The sequence below is a fragment of the Pezoporus flaviventris genome, unplaced genomic scaffold (genome assembly GCF_033815535.1).
Source record: "Pezoporus flaviventris isolate CSIRO_AGI_PZ_B2104156 unplaced genomic scaffold, CSIRO_AGI_Pfla_v1 ptg000096l, whole genome shotgun sequence".
NCBI lineage: Eukaryota > Metazoa > Chordata > Aves > Psittaciformes > Psittacidae > Pezoporus > Pezoporus flaviventris.
The window spans coordinates 3,753,721-3,778,296 of NW_026892644.1; the positions used below are offsets into that span (position 1 = coordinate 3,753,721).

The 24,576-nt window shown below is 39.0% G+C and overlaps 1 protein-coding gene across 2 annotated transcripts in view; it reads left to right on the top strand.

Moving 5' to 3' along the window:
- The first annotated feature begins 1,354 nt into the window (after positions 1 to 1,354).
- Positions 1,355 to 24,576, top strand: part of DYRK4 (dual specificity tyrosine phosphorylation regulated kinase 4) — a 28,762-nt gene continuing 5,540 nt past the window's right edge. Inside the window, exons 1-10 of one of the 2 annotated variants that reach the window (XM_061476447.1) lie at positions 1,355 to 1,573; positions 10,184 to 10,267; positions 11,616 to 11,765; positions 14,930 to 15,065; positions 16,259 to 16,422; positions 16,758 to 16,894; positions 17,634 to 17,774; positions 19,173 to 19,311; positions 21,601 to 21,682; positions 23,483 to 23,655. In XM_061476447.1, the coding sequence (XP_061332431.1) occupies positions 1,478 to 1,573; positions 10,184 to 10,267; positions 11,616 to 11,765; positions 14,930 to 15,065; positions 16,259 to 16,422; positions 16,758 to 16,894; positions 17,634 to 17,774; positions 19,173 to 19,311; positions 21,601 to 21,682; positions 23,483 to 23,655 (1,302 nt within the window). In that variant the 5' untranslated portion in view covers positions 1,355 to 1,477. Of the gene's footprint in view, positions 1,574 to 5,871; positions 6,225 to 10,183; positions 10,268 to 11,615; positions 11,766 to 14,929; positions 15,066 to 16,258; positions 16,423 to 16,757; positions 16,895 to 17,633; positions 17,775 to 19,172; positions 19,312 to 21,600; positions 21,683 to 23,482; positions 23,656 to 24,576 lie in introns of those variants that run through there. The other variant, XM_061476448.1, reaches the window with a different exon arrangement.

A 24,576-nucleotide genomic window follows, 5' to 3' on the forward strand; every position in this document is an offset into this window, starting at 1 on the left:
CTACGGTTCAGGAGCTGGGGAATGATCCATTTTCTACTAGACTTCACACAGAGCTATTTGACTTTATACAGTTTTTCTGTTTTCCATCACTTTCCTTGTCTTTTCTCAAGCTCTAAATTTGACTCTCAGAAGCAGAAGAACACTTCAGTGTTGTGAAATGGAGCAGAATATGAAGGCAAAAGCAGAATTTGTTATAGACTTTATCATGCAAGTACTTCCCTTTATTATTTTATTGCTGTATCTAATGCCACATGGGACAAACTCTTTGCTGATTTTCTAAAATCTTTCTCAAGCTTTGAGATTCTATTTCCTTTGTAAGAAAAGTTATGGTCCTCAGATTTTATTGGTTATTGCTTTGGTTTTTCTTAATTAAAAAAACAGTTTTGTGTTCTGACTTTTTGGCATTTGTATTCTGTCATCCAATTGTCTTTTATTCCCTCCCCTTTGTTTTTCAATTTTACAAAGCAATTAAAAAAATAAATAATGAGAGTGTATTAATTCCAGTCTTTTCCAAAAGGCAGATTTGGAAATTTCTTTTTTGTTGTTATTCCAAACCCACTATGGCCTTTTTGTCATAAAGCTGGTGTTGCTGTTCTGCTTTTTTAAGTCTTTCTCTTTGGCAAAGAGTGTGTTTGCATTTTTCTGCTCTTTATGAATCATGAATTGCTTTTTTGTTCTCAGAAGAAAAGTGAAGAAAATAATGAATTGAGACTGAGTATTGGTTATACCCCATGGAGTCTGTCAGAAGTGCAAAAATAGATTACGGCGTGCTGAATAAAAGATCACTAAAGACTATTCCCTTAACATTCTAAGCTAAGGCTGGCTCCATCTGCAAACATTTGTTTTGCTGAAGGAGTATCTAAAAGGTTGTCAGGCCACATAGAAGATCAAAATTTAAGCAGAGACAGGACTACCTAGAAACAGTAATTCCAAGACTGCAAGTAGTTTTGAGGGCTAAGAGGAAGCTTCGAGTAAAATGCTTGGGGCACCCCTCGGATTCTCTGTGAAACTCTAAATTACTTTTGAATTAATTAATGAGACAGTTTCTGTTTACAGCGATAGACCTAAAGCTAAGGTCCTGTCTTGGAAAAAAAAAAAAAAAGAAAGAAAAGGAAAGCAAATGATGCACCTTGTGATGCCTCAAGGGACAGTTTTGCAATCACGCTGAGCCTAATTGATGAACATGTTGTGCTTGTGCTAAGTCCTCAAAGATTTCACAGCACATCAGCAGATATGCTACTATTCACAGTTCAGTTTGGTATTATTTAGTTTGTGTCGTTGCTGTGGAACTGTGGTAAAACAACATGTGATTTCATTCCAGCCAGTTCCCCCATAAAAATCATCCACCAGCCCATGGTATTATTCATGGAGGCACACCTGTGTGGCTGGGTTGGATTAGATGAACAGTAACAGCAGGTTTAAACAACAAGGAGAACAATTTAATGGAGACTGATTTAAAACATGGAGCTTTGTCGTTATGGGGAAGGAAAGAAGCAGTGAGAGATGCTGTGATTTCAGCTTCTTCAATAACTCTTGTTTACGAATGAGAAGAAACAGGAGAATCCAGCCTAAGGTAATAATGCTTGGCATTTGTTTTTCTTGTTTGATGTACAAATGTTTGTATTAGATTATGGCATACCTGTTGTGAGGAATGGAAAATAACTATTAGAAAACGGAAGACAGTTTGATCAGTTCTACCATTTGCCATCAATTTCATATGATATTGGACTAGTCATTATCTAAATTTGTTGAAGTGGAATTAAGATGACAATTTTTAATGAATGCATTAACATTATTAATGCTACAAAGTTAAACACAGGAGTGTCTTGTAGGTTTTTGCATAAATGGTAAGCAAAATTAGTTTGTAGAATCTCAGAGCACCTAGGGTTCTGCAAAAGATTTCAGATTGACCTTTAGGTTTACATGAGAGGATTTTTAGTTTATTAAAAATATACGTATATTGTAGACTATGTAGATTGTATATTGTATGTATATTGTAGAATATGTATATATTGTAGGCCTATTTTTTATATAGAAATCCCAGTAAGTTGTATTAATCTGAAATCAAAAGTTCTGCCTTTTTAAAAACGTGTGTTTCTCACTTTAAAACTAACATTGGGTTGTTCTGTTTAAACTGACCTTCTACAGGAAAATCGATTTGAGGTGCTATTAATTTTACATTAGAATAACCCCTCTGAGGTAATATAGTTGTGAAAAGATGCCCCTGGTTTTCTTCCCCAAGAGGTCACTATATCTGAATGAATATGTGAATGTCTGATGTCAGTAATATTTGAGAAGGTATTTAGTAAGTGTGGTTCTGAACTATACAATGACTGAGACACCTTGATTCTTCTGGACTAACTTCTCCAGCTTCCACTCCCAGTCATTCACAGAGGTGAAACAAGCATTTCCCAAGACTGGTAGAAACAGCTGGAGCTCTTTCTTGAAAGGAAGAACTTGCATGCTTTCAGGGCTTGACAGGAAAGCTAAAAGGTTCTTTTTTGTCATGATAATGATCTAATTTGCTTATCATTTTTGTTTTGCCTATGACTTTTCAACATATCTAGAGCTGTGTTTCATCTGTGCCCCCCCACTCAATTTAAATCAGCTTATCTGGTCATGGTCCGATTCCTGCTTCTCAAGTGATTCCTCTTTAGTTTGTGAGTCCAGGAGTAACCGTATTTTCTGTTCTTGGAATAGTCCTAAGAACAGATTGATGCTTTAGAAAAAACTGTTTGAGCACTGATTTCTAGGCTGTCCTTTTGTTTGCCTAGTCAGTTTCCTAGAAGTGATGATGTTGCTAGGGTCCCGGTGGCTTTGTACAATCAAAGAACTGTTTGGAAAATCCCCATGTACTCAAATTCTGTTTGAATTCAGTTGTGGACCTTTGCTCAGACACTAGGAATTATCTCTCAAGTTTGTAATAATTACACCCTTAGCTATATAATGCCTTCATTTCCTCTTATGTAAAATTGCATTTGTATTTCTAGCTTTTGATCTCTTTTAGAACTGAACAGCATTATTAAATTTGGGTGGTTGTGGCTTTTTTTTTTGTTATTTGCTACGAAAAAGAGCAGATCCATGGTAGGAATTGTTAATAAGCTTTAAAGAGCCAATATCCTAGCAAGTAATTCCAATGTCAGAAACTTGACTTTATCATTTCCCAAGCTTTTGCACTCTTCTGTGGAAGACACACACAAAAGAAGACGCATTTCTTTTCTGTGTCATAGTCACAGAAACTATGTAATTGGCTTTTCCACTTCCCATAGACTTGAAACAATTGGTTCACCTGATAGAATCTTTGCCCAAACAAATGTATGCAAAACTTTAAATCAGCCATTCCCTTTGCATTGGTTTTGCAGCAGTCTTATTGACATAGCTCGTATGCTTTATTACAGCAAATAGAGCAGGAGCGACGTAAGACATTTTCTGGCAATTCCACTCACATTATACTTTAGGGATTTTAGGCACCTTCCCTGCTTCAGCCTGCAGTGGCAGCATTTGACTTTCTCCATGCCACTGGCCAAGCCTGTACATATGCCACAGCATAGGGCTGGAGACAGTGTTCAGTTCATTGTTCTTCTGTATCTTTTATCCTTGCTCAGATCAGGAGTGCTGAAGTGCAGGAGGAGCTCAGTAAACAGCACAAAGAGCAGAATTAGTCTAATTTTAGGGATGTAAAAATTTGGGATAGCTAGTCTACATTATATGCATAGGCTTGTTCTCAAGCCAAGCCAATAAAAAAACAGGAATACTTTCACAGGGAAATTCATTTACCTTGAATATTCAGGCTAAGATGAAACAAAACGTCTACTCACTGCAGAATGCCTGATCCTTTACAGGAGAAGTACTTCAATTTCCTTTACGCCTAATACTATTCTACCTCACAGAGATGTTGGCAAACTTAACAGATTTGTAGTTAAGGCTTTGTCTGTGTGATCACAGCTAGTGATTGCACCCTTGAAGAATTTATCTGCCTTTGGATTTAGCTCCTTTAATTAAATATATTTCAGAAACAGGTATTAAAAAGAAATATAGTTACAAAGTCCAGAAATATTTTCGTCAAACTCAACACAACCTTTTTGTAATTTATAGCTGAAACATTTTATGCACTGCTTTTTATTTCAGTGTACCATGACTGAAGCTTAGTAATAATCCTGAGAGATTTCTCTTGCTTTGAAAGTACTGCTGAGAAATGCAGGAGAAAACTTTATACAGTTTCTTGTGTTGTCAAAAATGAGTTGGTCCTCTTCAGGTATGAGGAAAGAATCACCCTGAAGATGATTTTTATTCCTGCATGACATAACACAGCAAATTTGAATGTTCTTACAAGAAAGTAATAAAATTAAATGAGAATAGAAAGCATTACAAAGAACGGAAACAAATCAAATAAAATAAAGTACAGGGCATTATTCTTAATGGGGCATAGTTCAGTCCTTCAGATTTGTCCTTCACTCCTTTCTATGTAGACTATCCTGAGAATGCTAACAGTTTTTCAACAGAGTCAAAACCTGTGTAAAGGCGTATTACAAATCTTCTAATTAAAAGAATCTCTGCACTGCAACAAGCCAAGGGAATGCAGTGTGCCGCTTTCTGCTACATACCCCACCTCATATACCTGGCACAGCTGGCTGGTAAAGATGAGCACTGAGTGTTATTAGCGAGCACCAGCAGTGATTGTGGTGGTGCTTCATCTATGTAGTACATAAATGTGATCTCAACAGGGGACTGCACTGAGAATTTCTAGTATCACAGACCTATATTTTCACAGAATATATGCCACACACTACATTAATTAATTCCCTTCCTGTGAACTTTGGTGAAAATCGCTCAGAAATGCTTAATATACCTGCGGGAGAGAAGAGTTGAGTGTAACTAGCTGTATGTGCTCACACATGATGGTTTGTCTGTATATGTTTGTGTGGGAGTGGTTTAACTTCAATAGAATTGATGTGTGTTTGTACTGTTTAATTTGTGTTCCAGCACATGGCATCTCCACACATTGCCAGGGCTAAACCTGCCCTGATGGTGTGACACTCTGGTGTTTTGGCCAGTGAATGAGAAGTTTCTCTTGTATGGGAGCACTAATACCGATACAAGAGAGTTGCCGACAAAGCCTGGAAGGATGGAAAAGTGGGAGTGATGGAAGTGGGAGCGATGTGCCTTCTAATAGGTGCACCTCAGCAATTATATTAGGCAAGGGCATTGCTGGAGCACCATGAATATGAAAGAATAGCTGTTTGTCCTTTGACTACACTGTGAAAAGTGGTGCTCATTCGAGGCACATCAGTAAAAGTGGCAGCCTTCTAGAACAGCATCTGTGGGCGAGAATGTACTCCTTTGGAAACCCTGGTTTCTGAGTGAAAGTAGGACTATTCTGGCTGTCGACAGATTTAAGACCAGCAGGGAACATGCCATTCCTTGGCTGTATGAAGGAGGAGAGCAAATTGTATTTTTGGGTTTAAATACTCCCCTAAGATAGTGGGGGGTTTAGGGATGCCTCCATCAGTGCTCCATCACACATACAACACCCTTAAGAGGAACAGGAAAGACAGGACGGCAGCTACGCTTTGTCTCAGTATCTACACCAAAATGAGAGCCTGTTTATCTCACAGGGCAGAGCAGCTCTGCACTGATGCCAACAAGAACCACAGACCAAGGTGCCATAATTTGGTCCTCAGTAAACAACACATAATAACCAATGAGAAATAAACTCTTGAGGTATTAATTTCGTTTCCCAGGCTGGCTGTCTTGAATAGATTTTGCTCACTGTATAGCAAGGTTGCTGCGACAAATTTTGAAGATACAAGTTCAAGTGTTTTTTGGTTTCACAAGCACATGAGCTCAGTGAGAAAGAACAGACTGAGACGGCAAGGAGAACAGCCAATCCTGTTATATTTGTCTTTCTTATTACTGACTTGCCATGATAAATATGGAAAATTATATTTGGCTAGAAGGAGGCTGAGAAGGGAACAGATGGCCACCAAAAGAATACTAGAGCAGCTAATAGTCACTGGCATATTTCCGGGATAAAAATTTAAATCTGAAGCCAAGCAGAAGCACTATCCATTTTTCTCTGATCAGGGTACTGTATGAAACTGATCTTGCTATGCTCTGACTAGATGAAGGTGGGCTTCCTGAAATGCATTCACCGAACGGAATAAACAACATCTATCCTGCAGTTAACGGCTCTTGCAGTTATGCTGACAGAAATAGTTGACAAGGTGGGGAAAGTGTTTATGTTCCTTCTGTATTTTGAGTGTGTGAGAATGCATTTCGTATGGCTTTTTAATATATTGCACGATCTAACACCTACATTGCATTCTCTGTATTCTATAGGCTTGATTCAGTTTTGAATACAAAGAGAATGCAGAGGAGATGAGGAGACAATGAAGTCTGTATTTTACATAGTTGTGCATTTGATAATTTATAAAATTTTAATGCATTTCTAATTTCTGTGGTCAAGTGGGTACTGAAAAAATTGGCTAGCATTTTGGGAATTACGAAAATGTGTCACAGTTTCTGATTTTGCAGAATGCTGTATGCTCGGCTGTAAAACTCCTTATGACTGCAGACTAGGTAGTAAATAAGGACATCATTCTATTTCTTGAGTGATAGTTAGAATTAGCAAGGTAATACATGATTTGAAGGGCTGGAATAGTAGATGAGAGCTTGGTATTGAAGTGCAATATTGCAGCTGCAGGACAGGTTGAATGCTATAGGAGTAGGACAGCCAGGAGCGAAATGCACTGGGATAGTAACAGTTGATGCAGTTTCAATTCAAAGTGCATCTACAAGAGTTAAACAGTCATAACAGCTCAACTGTAGATCCCATCTTAGACGTACAGGATTATGGTAGAGCAGCAGCGGGTGGGTCATGTGAATCAAGACCATTGAATAAGTCACTGTGTGGACTAACTGGTCAACCCACCTGCTCAGCCACCAGCAGGACTACTATAAGCACAGATCAGTTTTTCCATGGATAAAATATTATGGCATTCATTTATTTGGGGGAATGTTAGGAGACTTGATCAGTTAACTGTTTTTAAAGTGTTTTGAATAAATTTCCCAAAGAGCACTGCAGAACTATAAACCCTTAGTAAGTGGGTTTGGAGAGACAAAAAATCACAGATTTCCATGATATTAAAAAAAAGGCACAACTACGGCCTGATGGACAGATATTTTTGCACTGTAAAAGGAGAAATGTCTGTCTCAGTATATCTTGTTAATCTTTCCCCAGTGAAATGGATTCCAAACTCTGGCACCAAATGTTGGAGCTCACTCAGCCTGTGAATTGTTCATGCTCTGCCTGTATACACAATATATTTTGAAGTTGATATTCAGTCATGTAGGCATCACTGCATATCTATTCAAAAGTATTGCTGAGAAATAAAATGCCATTTTGGAGTGAAGACTGCAGCCTGTACAGGTCTGTGAAGTCCACGGTTTCTGCTACTTTCTAAAGTGATAACTGCTACTTTCTAAAATCCTGGCTTTATATTGACTTGTAGTTAGAAGAGCACAAAGTGGTTAAGAAACCGTCTTTAAATGGTGTGTATTGTTTTCATGATCTCCCAAAACTGAAAAATCAAGATAGCTGAGAACAGAGTGGGAAAAAGCATACCATGCACTAAAATTAATAGTCTTATTAAGAGCTGAGTTGATATAGTTAGTATAGTTATGAATGTGTATCCCACACTCACCTTTCATAACAAATATGATTCTTTCTTCAAATTCAGGATATGTAGTTTGCATGTGAAGTGTTTGTCTGTGAAAATCCTCCGTCACTGGGCTTTCCATAGATCATCTATGCAAATTCACATTGAAGGATAGCCAAACCACAAGTATATTTGGTGCACTGGGTGAAGTATATCGTGCTCTAGGAAAGCCATATGTAGGAATGCAGTAGTCCAGTGGTTCTCTTCCGGGGGCATTTGTTGTGGTGGCTCTGGGAATGCATTGGATTTACAACACATAATTCCTTACCCCCTGCCATCGGATCTCCCATTTTAAAGATGGGAATTACTATGTCACACACACAGTATCACAGTATGCTAGAGATTGGAAGGGACCTCAAAAGATCATCTAGTCCAATCCCCCTGCCGGAGCAGGAACACCTAGATAATGTTACACAGGAATGTGTCCAGGCGAGTTTTGAATGTCTCCAGGAAAGGAGACTCCACAACCTCCCTGGGCAGCCTGTTCCAGCATTCTGTCCTGCAAAGACAGGTCTTAGTACCTTTCCCTTTCCTAATATTCTCCTCTGCTCCACAGATATCCATGATCTTTCCTTGCAAGCTGTACCGATTAACATAAGGCTAAACCCAGAGCTGTTGCTTTCAACTTGTTCTGTATCTGAAGTTTACTGTTTAAGCTTGCAGAATGACTTATTTTTATTATATTATTTTATTATGTTTTTTTTTTTCCTCACAACTTTTCAAATGAAAACAAAAATACCTGTCATGGACACTAACTGCACTAGTTTCTAGTTGGTCTGCCTAGCTTTAGTGGAGTCTTCATGACTGATGGTGAGACAGTTGAACCTGCATGTCAAAGGGCAGCATTTCCTTCATGTGATCAGATAGATTTGTACATAGAGTTTTCTCTCCATATTTTCTTAGGATGTATCTTCTAGAGGTCTCTAATCTAACCTCATCTCCAAGGATAGAGAGCCCATAGCCTCTCTGAGCAGCTATTCCATGTTAACAGAGCAGGATGTGTCAGAGCCATTGTACATATCTTCAGCTTGATGTGCACATTTGTAGCAATGCTGATGTGTTCTGCATATATTGAAATCACTGTACATGTATGGATCGGTTTGTACATAAGCATCCCTCACCCACTAGAGGTCCTGTAAGTTTATTGGCACACATGCAGCATTGGAATCTGAATTGTCCCTTCTGCTTTCAGGCTCAGTCAGAGGCAATTTCAGTGTGGCTAGGCTGCACCATGGCAGACGTTTTATGGCACTGGCCAGTACAAAATACATTAAGCATACTCCTCCAATATGTAGGCATATTTTCAAGTGGACTAACTGTAAGTCCATGACAGAGGCTTTTAAAAAGTGATCCCCTGACACCGATACTGGCACTGGATAGACTAAAAGTCATTGCAAAAAAGCAAAGACATCATCAGGTAATGTGCCCAATACAGGCCATGGAAGCCCTGGCTGTAAAACAGATGAAGAAGAATACCATGCTGCTTTATTTAAGAGTTTTTAATCTGCACCTCACATCTGTAGGATAATTTTTGCTGCAGATTTGTTATTTGGAAACCAAAATTCCTTGCTTCAAGTTCCTCTGCCCCTAGAGAAAATATTGCTGTTCTGCAGCTTCTGAACTTCTGTAATGGATCTCATGTGTCTACTTGGAGAAAGATGATTTTCTGACTGTGAGTGGAATGACATTGTATTTCAAACCCCAGGTACAAGGGAACACTTTTGACTAAACCCAGTGGGGTTCACTTCTGTCTAGAGAGCAGAGCTCCAAGCTGTGATAGCCACAGAGTTCTCAGTATCTACAGATTTCTGCAGTTCACTATAGTCTGTTATTGGGCAGAAAGTGCTACCTTATCATGTTAATCTTTATGAAAAACCTGCTGAAACCACCACCAAAATCTTAAAAATGATGAGCTGTTTAGCACTTTTCATGTTTCTTTTTTTCTTCTTTGTATTTATTGCTAATATTACCTGTCCATTGGAACCAATGTTTTTTTTTCTGTATCTCAGTAAATTTCAACATAGCTGTGTTTTCATTAAATCTGTACCACAAGTTGAATCAGCTTAGTGCTGCTCTTAACAATGGATGGACACACAATCTACCTTGTGAGGCAGTTTAAAGCTGTCCTTCCAAGCAGGCCCACTGTTGGCTTTTGAGCACGTATTTAGAGATGGCAAAAGCCCCCCCCCTTCCCCTCCACTGACCACATGGGCATATGAAGCATGCTGGGAGGCATAATGGGCAAAGCAAACTGTCTCTGCACCTGCCCACAAAACAGCTGTTTGACTGGGAGAGGAATTGCTAGACCATAGCCTGTTTTCAGTAGCTTTTGTGGTCCTCTCTCATATACTGTATTGGTACAGACATTGCCACAAAGAAAAGGAACATAAAAACCATACAGAGATTTCAGGATTATTTTTGTTTTCCAGTACCATTTTTATTAAAGCATCATTTCATGTTTGCAGTCTTCCCATGTGGATGCATTTTCTCAGCCTCAGCTGACTGTTCAAGAGAGAGATCATCTGGGATCAAATAGAGTCTTCCACCAGGTATGTGACTCTTCAACTGACTTTAAAAGTATCTGAAGGCTTGTTTTCTAGGGGACCCCTATAATAAATGAATCTGAGCAGAGGTAAATCCTTTATTCCCTGGTCTCTTCCTTTTCCCCTGTAGCTGTACGACTTCCTATCCCTAATACCTGTACTTCGGGTTTGCTAGCTGTTCAGTAGCATTTAAGACATTACTTATGTCTAATCACCCCTGTTTCTTGAAGGTTTCATCGAAAGTCCACTGGACTAAGTTCTAAGGTTTTAAAGACTTTTCCATAGTATTGGGAAATAAAATTTATTCACTGAAGTTGGTTGGATTGAGAGCTTTGTTTCTTTGCTTTTCGATGAGGTATCAAACCTCTTTGTTGTTGTCAAAATCTTGACAAATATGTTTCTACCCTTCCCTGATGGCGAAAATGTTACAGACTTGTATGTGTTGTAGCCTTAACTCTCTAGTCCTTGTTCTGCCTTTGATGATGCATGGTTGATCAGTTTCAGATCCATTTCAACTTTTTTTTTAACATTGTACAAAGAAATAGTCTACCACAAAAATTTTCTCTGCTGCTGAGATTGTGATTTCTCTCACTTAGATAGCAAAGATTATTAGAGGTTCTAACATTCATAAGACAACATCTTTAAATGACTGACTTTAAAGAATGAATGAAAAGAATTTAAAGAATGAAGAAATGTCTTGCAAATAACAAATAGAAGTCTAAAGGAAGGACTAAAAATCCTGGAGTTTTCAAATTAGTATAAGCCTTTATTTTTCAGTAAATTTTGCACAGAACTTGCCTTTCCCTCACCAACAAAGGGGCCTAGTCAAAGCAAACTCCATGGGAAATGAGGGGGAAGGAAATACTGAGAAACAAGTGCAGGGAAGACCTTCTCCCACTGTCCCCACTCCTGATGTTTGGCAGCAGCCCAATCCCAGTTTCTTTTCTACCATTGGGAATAGCTAATGACATTGCCTTGCCATTCACAACTCATTCCTTTTTATTACCCTACATAGGCTTTATTTTCCCCACTCAGAGGAGTTCTGCTGGAAGAGCTCTTTAGTTTCCAAGACCAACTGCCTTTTCCAGCTGAAGCAGTCCCTGCTTTGATGCTGAATGGAGGTGTCCTTGTGGGGAAATTTTCACGCCCTAAAATGTGCCAGGCTGCCTGATTCCCTGGACAAACTTCTGCCCGTTAGTACAGCAGAGCTGCAGGAGAGTCCCTGCTCTTTTCCCCTTTGCCATTAGGTGTCAGAAGTGAATCATACCTATTTTCCAAGGATTTAAGTCTCTCTGCATTACAGAGGATTGCTTTTTAGATCTCTGTGTAATATTTACATATGCTTTCTATTTAGAAAGTCAGTCGTGGTGTTTTTTCCCTCCCGCATCTGGAAGGTCAAGCAAAACATGGTTTGATTGCAGACACTGCAAACCCTCTCCCCCTTGAAAACAGCCTGCCTCAGATAACAAATAAGAGCTTGCAGAATGTCCTCTCCTCTATTCAGGTGAGTTGTAAAGCTCTTAGAAATCTTGTGTTTGCCTGGTAAATCAGCTTCTCTCTAAGTACAGCTAAGAGAGTGTCACAAGTGTGTTTGTGTGTGGGAAGAGAGAAATAATGTAGTGTCAGCATTTGCATCAGTTTCTGTTTCCAGCCTTAAAGAGAAAACAAAAGGAAAAGCTGTAAACAATCAGATGGATTACTTACCAGCACTGCTGTATATATCTCCAGATATTTCCGACTGGTTAGTTCATATCACATCGCCTGGATTCTTCTTGTCTTGGCAGCCATGTGCTGGTTATTTGAATATGGCTTTTGTACCCTCCTGACACTGAGACTGACCTTTTGTGTCTCCATTCTTCCCCAGTCTTGTGAGTCATCAGGCCTTTCTCAAAGGATGAGAAATTATAAATAAATTAAGGAAGCATTTAGGTTGGAAGGGTCATCTGAAAGACATCTAGCCCAGCCTCCCACTACAAGCAGAACAAACTTGGAGCAGGTTGCTTAGGGCCTGGTTCTGAGTATCTCAAAGGCTGGAGAGTCTACAGTTTCTCAGGGCAACCTGTTGCAATAGAGAACTACTTTAATGGTAAAAAAATCTTTTTCCTAATATCTAATCAGCATTTCCTGTGCTGTAACTTGTGTCTATTAGACACGTACCCATCTTTTCCTAGAACCATGCACCTCTGAGAAGAGTCTGGCTTTGCTTTCCCTATACCATCCTGTCAAGTGACTGGACAGCAGTAACGCCACTCCTGAAGCTTCCTTTTCAGCAGGCTGAGCAAACAAATTTCCTGCAGCCCTTTCTTGAATATCATATGTTCAGGCTCCTAACCAGTGCGACCTCTCCCCGGAATTCGCTCCAGTTGGTTAATGTCTTTCTTGTGCTGGCAAACCCCAAACTAGACGCAGTACTCTCAGCGTGGTCTCACAAATGCTGAATAGATGTGGAGATCTCTGGCTATCCTCTTGCTAACAGCAGCCAGGATGTGTTTGGCCTTCTTTGCTACAAGGGCGTGCTGCTACCTCACGTTCAGGCTGTTGTCAGACCCGCGTTCCTGCAAAGCTGGATCCTTTCTGTTGTCCCTCAGCCTGACCTGCTCTATGGGTATATTCTGTTCCAGGTGGAGGACTTAGAATTTGTCTTTGTTCAGCTTTAGAAGATACCTGTAGCCCCACTGACATCCCTTTGGGCAGCAGCCCTGCTATGGTCTGCAGACTTGGGGTGAACTCAATCTATTGTCCAGGCCATTAATAAAGACACTAAAATGTTCTGGCATTAGTATTGATCCCTGAGGGTTGTCACTGGTAACCAATTGCCACTAACCAGTTGTTGGAACCTGACCAGCCAATTTTCCACTCACTTGTCCAGTTCATATCTCACTGTTTGGGCTTCAAGCATACAGTGGGAGACAGTGTCACAGGCCCTCCTCTGGACTTGCTCCCACAGTTCCATGTCCTTCTTTTGTTGAGGACACCAGAACTGCACACAGTGCTTCAAGTGGGATGTGACAAGAGCACAGTAGAGGGGCAGGATCACCTCCTTCAACATGCTGGTCATGCTCCTTTTGATGCAGTCCAGGATGCGGTTGGTTTTTGGACTGCGAGGGCACACTGAAGCTGGCTCATGTTCAGTTTCTCATAGACCAATAGAATGGACGATGCGTATGCTTTTAGGAAATTGATTTTGAAGAACAATGAGCTCTCCTGATTTCCTTTGCCCTCCAGGGCAGTCTTCCGTGGGTTTATGATGAGAAGGTCCCTGAACAAGCCAAAAAGTGCTTTCCTGGAGAAAATGGCTTGTAATTCCACTTGTCTCTTTTCTCTGAGGATTTTAAACCCCATACTCACATGGTCACTGCCTTCAAAGCTGCCTTTTCTTTGATCTTCACATCCTCAACCAGTTGTCGCTTATGTTTGCGTAACAGGTCTAGCGGTGCCTCTCAAATCACCTGCATTGAGAACAGTCCAGAAATCTCCCCAGATGCTTTTGCCACTTCAGTGAATACTGGGGTGACTGAACTACCCCATCAATATCAAGGCCTTTAAGTTATGATGACTCTTCCCTGCTGTACCTAATTCAAACCTGTCTCTTTGCAGACAATCTTGCCCTAGTTCCTCAAATAGATTCTATTTCTCCTCAGCAGTTCTTGTTCCTCATCTTATGTTCATAGAAGCCATAGCCCTCTCTGTAGCTTCTGCCAGATCCACTGGATGTGTCATCTCTGCTGAGTCTTTTTCCCCCTCAATGAAGGGATTGAGGAGCACATGGCCTGGGACACCAAACGTTACATCATTATCTTAGAGTACAGTCTCCTGTCTCCGTATCTGGTGCTCTTTTGTTTCCATCCCTTCATCATCTCTTTGTGACTTGATTCTGCAGTCCATGCTTTGTTTTCCCATTCTGGAAACCCTGAGAATCTTCATGTGCTGTGATCCTGGTCATCTGCTGGTATAGGTGATATGTGTATATCCCTTCTTCTTCAATGTCTTCCTTCTAGTGCTTCTGAACCCACACATTCATACCAGTCTTGGTGTTTCTGTTATACATGTGTATGTGTGCAGACCCAAGCTGGTGTTCCTGCAGTTCATAAAGTCATTGAATGGTTAAGGTTAGAATGGACCTTAAGATCATCTAGTTCCAACCTCCCTGCCATGGGCAGGGTGGATTCAGTCCTGTGAGTTGCAGAAGCAATCTCAAGAATTCTAGCACAACTCTCCAGCAGATGTGTCCACATAGAAATCTGAGGTTGATAATGCCTATTATACTCTCTTTCCTGCTCTCTGTACTAGCATGTGTGCTACTGCAACTTAATCAAGCCATAGCAATTTGTAAAACTTACAAAAAGTGAGAGCCCATGTATTAAATGAACCTGGAAGATGAGCTTCCTTCTCTTATTTAGAGATTTCCCTTTATGTGGTCCAGTAACTTCTAGTGATATTGGCAAAATTGGCTGTCTGGGTAAGTAGGGTGTTCTAGTCCCCAAACATGCTTGTTCTCTTGCAGCACAAAATTGACATAAAGATCACTGAACAAACACAAAATAGATAGCTTGCAGCTTTGTCTTTGGGAATGTAGAATTTTTAAATCTGGTTTTGTATATATTTCTATAATTACAGATCAAACAAAATTCACCTTTTTGTTTGTTTGGGGTTTTTTTTGCTTGGCAGGAAAATGGAACGCAAGGAAATTTTTCCCAATTTAACCTTCCAGACAGTCTTCCTGAAAGTGATACCAGAGCCCAGACAAAGCCATCAGAACTGGAAAGCACCACCATCACTGTCAAACTGCCTATGACAGCTTCAGGTAGAATATAACAGAACTGAGGTGACAGGCTGCCTGCATTGATAAAGAGTACATGTAGTCAGGACACTCAGTGACCAAAGGCCCCATGCTAAATGGTCACTGAAATACTGAACAAACTATTTGGAGGACAGGTATACGGATGGTTTCAGGGATTTCCAAAAATCCTACTTTGGGATGTACACAATAGGAGAATGAATAGACTAACAGAAATATATAAATGAGAGAAGTATGCATTATACAAAATAATGTAGATTTGTCTAAGGTTTATGACAGAACATGTAGGTGACAGCACTATTTTGTTACAATGATCAAACACTTTTCCCACTTGCTTGTAGCTGTGACACATTTTCTCTCTGTGGGCTAAATTGCATTTTGGGAGTTCTCAGATCTAGAAAGTTCTGACAGAGTTTATCTGCTTTTAGAAGGAGTCTAGGAATAATAATAAATTAAAAAAAAAAGTAGTGACTTTTTGATTTGAAATGATATAGCATTCCTGCATTAGTGGATTAAGATCTGCCAGTGTTTAACGAAACACCCACATGCACGCCTAAAGAACATGTTTTGTAATGCTACAGTCTGATTATTTATCTAGATTTAAGCGATGCAAGTGGAGGTGTGAGGGTAGCTCAAATGTTTCTAGGCAGAAAGAATCAGAACTAGGGCAACAGCACATTTGGGCCTCACTTGATTCCAAATCTGATGCATCTGAACTTCCTTGACGTCTTCTATCACAAAAACCCCTTTGGTTAAGTAAAGCTTACTGCCATTTCTTAAAATATGATGATCAAACCAATAAAACCTTTTTTTTTTTTCCAATGAATGCTATGAAGCTTCCTGAAGCAGATAGGCAACATACAGGATTTTCAAAAATACCTAGGTAGATAACTTTGCTCAGAATCAAATAATTTTTACCTGAGCTCTTGCTGACAGATGATGAATGCTTTGCTGCTTTGACTGCTTTGGACATAATACTGTAAGTAATAAAAATAAAAAAAAGAAACATAAATTTGTGCAAAATGTCAACATTGTAGAATCATAGAAATGTTGTTCAGAAGGGACCTCTAACAGTCACCTACTCAACCTCCTGCTCAGTGGCATGCTGTACTGTAAAGTATTCCATGGTGAAAGCAATTTGCCACCAGGTTTCAACATTTTATTGATTGTTGGTTTTACATTCTTGTTTTCTGATTTAGAAGCCTTGAAATATTTTAGAAACCATTTAACAGTCTATGAGCAAAAGGAAATTCTCAATTACACGGAGCTATGGTTTCTTGGGCTGGAAGCTAAAAAGATTGAAGGTTTGCCAGAAACCCAGAATAATAATTGTTATGATGATGAGCATGGTTCCTACTTAAAGGTAAGTGGAAAAAGTATGGTATTCATTTTCAGATGGATAAGTTTGTAGTGACTGTATGCCAACTCTTAAGTGATATATGTGAGATAAATGTTGCTTCTAGAAGATATTCACATAGTGAAAACATCAGTACCAATCACTTTAAAGCTTAGAAGAGAATCCTAAAGAGAGGCCCACTTTGCATCTAACTTGGGATTGATTCAAGGTAGGTAGATTAATAAAGCATGCACTTGGTATTTTCTCTGTCACTCTTGTTTAACATAGGCTTAACATGAACTACTTTAAAGCCTGATCTTTGTAATAATATTTGAACCTGAACTGTTTGTTTTCTTTTGAAGGTTTTACATGACCATATTGCATATCGATATGAAGTGTTGGAGGTCATTGGGAAAGGGTCATTTGGGCAGGTGGCTAAATGCTTGGATCATAAAACCAATGAATTAGTGGCATTGAAGATAATAAGGAATAAGAAAAGGTGAGACATCTGCTGACTTTAAACGAGTATATTCAACTCTTTGTTATATAGGCTGTGACAATCTGGGATAATGTGAACAAGGCAAAATGAAACCCCCTCTACATCAGATCAGCCCTGCATGACTGAGAGCTGAGAGCCTACGTTTCCCCCAGGACTCAAAACCCACAGGAATATGCTGGGATGCTCCAATCACTCATTTTAACACAAAATGTTCTACACTATGGTCCTAAACAAGCTCTTCTTATTATGTGATTGGTTACAAATTTTCAGTTGAGTCCAGCTTGAACCAGAGTCAATGAAGCAAATGGGAATGAAGCATCAGAGTTTTAGCTGTTTAGTTTTCACCATCAGTGAACACTAAATGTAAGGGTGCTCTTCAAAACTATCTTACTGTGATAGGCGTGAAATATGGCCTTGTTCAAGTAAATGGAAGCATTCCTATGGACTTCGAAAGCACTAGGATTTTACTCTGGATGCTAATTTGAAACTTTTTCATTAGAACATTTTTTCAGACAAGTCAAAAATAACTACTCTTAAATGTTATGTAAGGCCAGTATATTTAGACAAGGAAACCAGCACAATGAATCAAAGTTACAGCAGTTAACGGGTGAATGGTAAATTTTTAATCATTGTCTGACATGTGGAGTTTACAGAAAGATCATAGTGTTCGTAGCATTTGTATTTCTACAAATGCTTGACTAAGTTAATGTTATCATTTCTATGTCATGTGATATTTCAGATTTCACAGCCAGGCTTTGGTAGAAGTGAAGATCCTTGATGCTCTCCTGAAGAAGGACAAAGATGACACTCACAATATCATCCACATGAAGGAATACTTCTACTTTCGTAATCACTTCTGTATTTCCTTCGAACTGCTGGGGTAAAGTATACTTTCCTTTACACAAATCTTAGGGAGCATTGTAGACCTTCTGCCTTACAAGCATTAATTTTTATGTCTTCTTCAGAAGAATTTCAGCTGTTAATGTTACAAGAAAGGAATACTGTCTAAATACAGACTGCATAACTGAGCCTTTGTTCACCAAAGGTGAACAAGAAAAAGCTCCATTCACAGGCTTCAGACAGATAATGACATGATCCATCCCTTATTTTTTTGTGCTGTATATTAAAGTCTTCGTCCCTGAAAGACCTATGGGGAAAAGAGTAAAATAATTAATGCAGGACTGTTAAACCTCAGGGTATATAAATACAGATAATATTAAATAATTTAAAAATATAGCTTTTTCCTGCTTTCTATGAACCTGTGCTGCAGGACACATCTTAGGAGAAATTTTGGAGAAATTTTAGAGAAGTAAGATCATTTTATTCACCAGCACCCTTATAATCAGGGCATCAATTTGGAATCATGGAGGTTACTCACAGTTCCCCATCCCTTAAATTGAAGCCCCCATTGCTGCACATGTTACAGTCCTTGCTGAATATTCATTATTGTATGGAAGACTTAATCTCAAAGAGACATAAATTCACTGTGTTGCTGCTTGTCAGTCTGTCACTCACAGACACAAGAGTTGACTCCTTACCTCCACAGAAGACACAGACCACTCTTTTCAGAAAGCTACTATGGAAACTCATAGCAAAACGTTCATGGGGTAGCTGGAGACCAGCCCTACTGTGGTGTCACTGGAGTCATGGGGTCCTGGGCTGTAAGAAGCTGGGGGTAACCTCAGGCTACTAGGGAGAGTCATCAGGGCTGCTGGTGCTCCGAGTGCCTGGGTAGCATTCCCATGTTGCAACATCACTTAATGACCTACTGGAAGGAGCTAAGATACAATGGTCACAGGAGAGATATAAAAACCTAACAAGGCCTGACTTCACAGGGGTATTTATCTAGAAGTATTTACTGCTGATTAAAGACTCTTTAGGTGAAAAGGATTTATGCAAACTGCCAAAGCAAAGAGAAATGAGAGCAAAAGGAGACTGAAGAAAATTAATTTCTCTCAGTTCCTGAATGGTAGTTGTTCAATGATAGTGAAAATCAGCACAGCTGCATAACATAGCACTGAGTTTAGCAAGCAAGCAAGGCACTGACATTATGCCTTTAGATCTGGAGGATCAGGGAGATTTCTGGGCATATTACATGCAGAACAGCATTCTCAAGGAGAAAAAGAGCTAAGTTATTTTCTTCTGCTTGAGTCCTTCCTCATGTAGGAAGAGAGGCTAAATACTCTCTTGATGCACTGTAAGCAATCATGCCTTTAAAAATAAGTTCCCTAATCTCTTTTCTGCTTTCTGTCTTCTTCCACCCCCACAACCCCCGCAGAATAAATTTGTATGAGTTGATCAAAAAGAACAATTTCCAAGGTTTCAGTTTGTCTTTAATTCGACACTTCACTCAGTGTGTGCTGAGATGTTTACAAGTGCTCTACCAGGAAAGAATCATTCACTGTGATCTGAAGCCTGTAAGTACAGTTCTTTCATAACCTGTTATTCTGCACAGAATACGTTAGCTTCAATTTATTTTTTATTGACTGGGAGGGAACTCTCAGAAGAATCTTTAAAACCCAGTAGGCTATTTGTACTGAAGCTGTAGTTTATTCCAGGCTGTGTTACTGCTAGACCCAAGTAATTCTTTCCATTGATTCAGTTCATTCACTGCAATTATTATACGAGTTCAGCTGGTTGCCAAAATGCATGAAGATATGAATCAAATTCAGGTAATAACATTTTGCTTAAAGAAAGGAAAGAGTACTTGTGGAACTAAGTATTTCAAGATAAGGGACATTATAATTCAAGGAGATATGGAGATGATATTCAAAAGGCATCTATTTCAGGTTCTTCTGTTAAGTCTATTTAATTTTATATAAGTAACTGTAAATTAAGCAGCCTAGTAGATGGCAAAGGAATTCTACAGTACAAAGTTTAGGGTACTCACCTATTTCTGGAGGAACATCTGTGAGCCAAGTCCTGCTGCTATATCTGCTAAGCATTCATGCTAGGTGAAAAATTTTCATTTTCCTTAATCCCCAGTATTAGATTTTTCAAATTTTCTGAGATTTTCTGAGTATTGTAATTCTATTTTAATTTCATGTGAATGTTTCTCTTGATTTATTTACAAAACTGCAAATGAACCAGTAAATCAATAAATTAATCAGCTCTCAAGTAAAAATGAGAAGGATGAAATTCTGCTCTCACTTTGCTTAATGTATGTTGACACAGAATTCTGAAGAGTCACATACTGTCTGTACTCATTGTCTTGACAACATCTTTGCCAGATCAATTTGCAGTGAGAAGTGAGACTTGCAAATAGCTAAAATATCTTAATCAGAAACAATTAGCCCAACGGGAAATCTGTTTTCAGGAAGCCACTGACAAGGAATGAGGTTGGCAATATCAATGAGTGTATTTAAATAGAGTAATATATTAGTGAACATCTAATGAGTTTGCTAAAAGACAATTTTGTTCTCATTCTACAATTGTACAGTTTTGTGAATTTATGTGTTTGAAACTCACATCTGTTACTCCATCTGCCTCCTCTGATATTTCTAAATGTAATGTAGCGTATGAAGTTTCTCTGGACTTAATGCTAGGTAACCACTGCCCCAGAACCTGGTCTTGCAGTTAATCAGCTCCCTTGCATTGTGAGACATTTAGTATTAGAGACAGAGTTCTACCATGAGCATGAAGGGCAGAGGGAGGATGCTTCTTCCCTTAATAAGACCAAGAGCACTTTGGTAGTGGAAGTCAGTACTTGCCTTGAGTTTCATAGTAGCAGCTTCTCCCTCTTGTCACACAAAGTATTTCCTAATGAGCCTACTAATTAGCTAAGAAACTACTTTCTCATTATTTGGCATCAACCTGGGAACTGCTCAGCACTTCAAAGCTTTGACATATAATAACTTTAAAACTGGTTGATAAAGGCAGTCATCTCTCCACTGAGAAATGGAAAGAAACCAAAGAAAACCCTTGATTTAGGTAGATTTTTAATGAGGATAAAAGTCAGCTATGCATAAGAGAGCTAATAGGCTATGTTTACTCATTGGTGCAATTATTCCTGAGCTAGCTGTTTAAGAATCACTTCTCAAGCTGGAATTGTAGGGAATTGCAGGCACACAGTGCTGTACCCATCTGCACCCAGCTAATAATCCATAAGACCCTACCATTTCCATCCATCACTTCCTGGGGATCCCAGAGAGCCTTTCTCAGTGGGATCACACCATTGTGAGATGGAGAGTGGTATGCTTAAAGACAGTCTGGAGAAAACTGAAAGCAGTGGATGGAAAAACCGTGAAGCACTGCTTATTCATGGGACAGGGGCTTTCTGTGGTTACAAAAGGATGGTTCTGGTTAATATAGCACAGCATACAACCAGATGCAGTTTGCCTTTTACTAGGTTAACAAATAATGAGGTTTGTGGAGCTCACTCTACTCACACAGCAAGCATTCTTGCCAGCTGGTACCTTGATGACACCACACACTGCACAGTGCAGTGGCTTGGATTGTATGATGTCCTCGTCTAGCTAACCTTCAAACTGGATAACTCCACAAATCTTGCCTCTTTGGTTCATTTCACATTATTGGATGCTTACTCATGTTACCAAATACATTCCCAAGGAAGTTCTAGTTTGAAGCTTTCATTATGCAGATAAGTGTAAGCCCGATGTGTTATGCATTGATTACTTTCCAAAGTGTTAATTAATCTAATGTGGTGTTAAAACCCCTTTTTCCCTGTGATTCTTTTTTCTCTTTAGGAGAACATACTATTATACCACAAAGGCCAAGGCTCAGTTAAAGTTATTGATTTTGGATCAAGCTGCTATGAACACCAAAGAGGTTTGCAGAAAAGTCAAGTTGATGTAATTTTCTTAATAAGCTTTCTTAATTTTGAATAATGTGAAAACTACTTCTTTGCTTGAGCACATATAGTGACCTATGTCCTTAGAATCTGATGAACTATTCAGCTACTGGTAGTAGAACAAATACTAGTTGGAGACAAATATTCTATTGCCATGCTTTTTCTTCATCCCAAGCCTGATGACTTGGGATCCTCTATACCTGTTGAAATCAGAATTTCATTTTGCAAGAGTGACTAGCTCTTGCTAATAGGCATACGAGTATAATCTCAATACTTCACTTAGCAAGGAATTTATCAGGTGCAGAGAGCCTTTCTCAGTGGGATGGTTACGTTATAATTGGTACTTTTTGGATTCATACAATGGGAGGAATGGAAACTATGGTTTTAGTCCAGAAAATCTAAATTTGGTTGTTTGTTGTTTTTTTGTTGGTTTTTTTTAATCAAAGATTTAAGTAGACTGTGCAAGAGGTCACAAAAACCAAATTAGTAGAAGAGAAATGAATGCATAAAAATTCACCTAATAATAAATCTTAGTAGACATATTGTAAAGCAAGAATGATATCATCATCAGGAATGCAAATATTATCTGTTAAAAAAAAACCACAACAAACACAACAATGAAACCCAAAACCCAAGAAAGAAATCTGCACTGCATTTCATTAACTTAGAAAAACAAAACTAGTCTTGTATGGCTCATATTTTTCCTATGAATGATGGATATTTAAGATGATTTAAACTTTTTCAGCTATATTTTGGGATTCAGACCACTAGATTCAGACCACTTGCATCCCAGTTTTGTAGGAGTGTGTAATCATTTTAAGTTTGCCCATATTTGAGTAGAAGGTAATCTGAGATGCAGCCTGAAATATTTGGGTAGGCTGACAAACTGAAATGTAAAACAAGTGAAAGGAAAGATGGAGCATGACTGAGGAGAGGAGACAGTCAGCTGAAAAGAGAATTGGTTCAACCCTCAAAGTGGTATAGGCTTAGAGAGTGGAAAGCAAAAAGTCAGCGATTTCTTTGGAATGGCAAAAATCAGACAACAGTTGTGCAGTTGGTCAGATGCACAAGGGTGGATTGCCACTATGGAACTCTCTGACTGTACAGATTTGGAGGAATCACATATCATGCAGCACTTACTTTCAGGATGCTTTCCTTCCAGAAAGATGGAATGTGGGATGCAAAGAAGTGCATAAATACAAAGTGATGATCAGAGAGGTAGGAATAAGAAAATAACAGAAAATAACACAGTAAGTGTGTTTAGTTGTCTGAATGGCAAGAGATAAAATAATTAGACCTCCCACTATGATGAGTCCTAATTTTGGAATGAGATCTTTTGACATCTGCTCTGGGACGGTAATGCATTAATAGAGAAATCAGAAGGCAGTAGAAGTTCCTTAGGTGTCAGTGAAACCAGTATTTCCTACAGTGCAAGCCTGTAATAATGAAGAACTGTTGGTTGATGGAAGGCAAAGACCTCCAGATAGGAAAATGAACATGGAGTAAGTTGAATCAGCACTAGTAGAATAATTTCCTTCAGTGAAATTGGTTGAACAATTTCCAGATAGAATAGTGGAAAGTATATTACCCACTGATTTTAGGATGGGATTAGAAAAGGTTTTTAGAGCCTGTGTGAGCAACCCCTTAATGTTATCTAATGGGTAGAGGAGATTTATGATGCCTGAACATGTATTTCACTTTTCTGTGAAGTCTGGAATTTACGTTTCTGTCCCAGTTACGATATTTTGCTTCTTGTCTAATTTTCTGTTTTGATATAGTGTACACCTATGTTCAGAGCCGGTTTTATCGCTCACCTGAAGTGATTCTTGGTCATCCTTATGCTATGGCTGTTGATATGTGGAGTTTAGGCTGTATTATAGCTGAGCTTTACACAGGCTATCCACTGTTTCCAGGGGAAAATGAAGTTGACCAACTTGCCTGCATCATGGAGGTAACTTTTGGGATTATCTTTCTAATTGTATATTCACCCAATAAACTACATTGCCAGAAACAAAGAAATCTCAAGAGATAATGAAATATAATTGGCTATAGGCTGACCATTTAGAGGGAGTTTTATTACAGAGACAAAGAGCCCTTTGAGATGATGGGTTTTAAGGCAAAACTGTTATTTCCATTCCATGTGCCAAACACCACTTTGCACACTCACTGTTTTGCTTTTGAAGGAAACATATTCTATTCTGGTCAGAATTTGTATGGAGAAGTTAGAACAGAAGAAGTGTATATAAAGGGAAGAAAAAGCAATCAAAATGATAATTTCTCTCTTAGAAATCTGTGTCAATTGCATCAGATCTCTTTAGTCCAGACTCCTGCTGAGAAAGAGATTTTTGCTAACATTTAAGTAGTCAGCTGTAGCGTTGTCTAGAGATCTTGAAAACCTTGAAGTCTTGAGTAGAAACCCACTGGGTGGCCTACTCAAGTGCTGCTTTACTCTCGTGGCGAAAAAGTTTTTCCTAATAGTCACCCTGCGCTTCTCAAGCCGCAGTTTGTGGATGCTGCCCCTTCTTATACTGTCTGTACATATCAAGGGGTTTGGCACTATCATCTTAATGTTTTTCAAAGAGTTTTAGGAATGTGCTGTGACATCTCCAACCTCAGATCACTTACCCAGTGCAAATCTTAGAATAGGTGCAAAACTGAAAGCAAGTTGCTTAGTTACTCCACACCAATCACTAAAATGCAACCTGATACTGAACTCAGCCCCGAGTTCTGATCCTTGCCATGTTAATTTGTGCAAGACTTTTAAAAGACAGCATCTCTCCATGTTACCTTCTACAACTGCTGTCATTAACAGATATGTGGTAGTGAAGATTCCGGTATCATCCTTTATAAGATCACATTTTCTGTGTGCAGG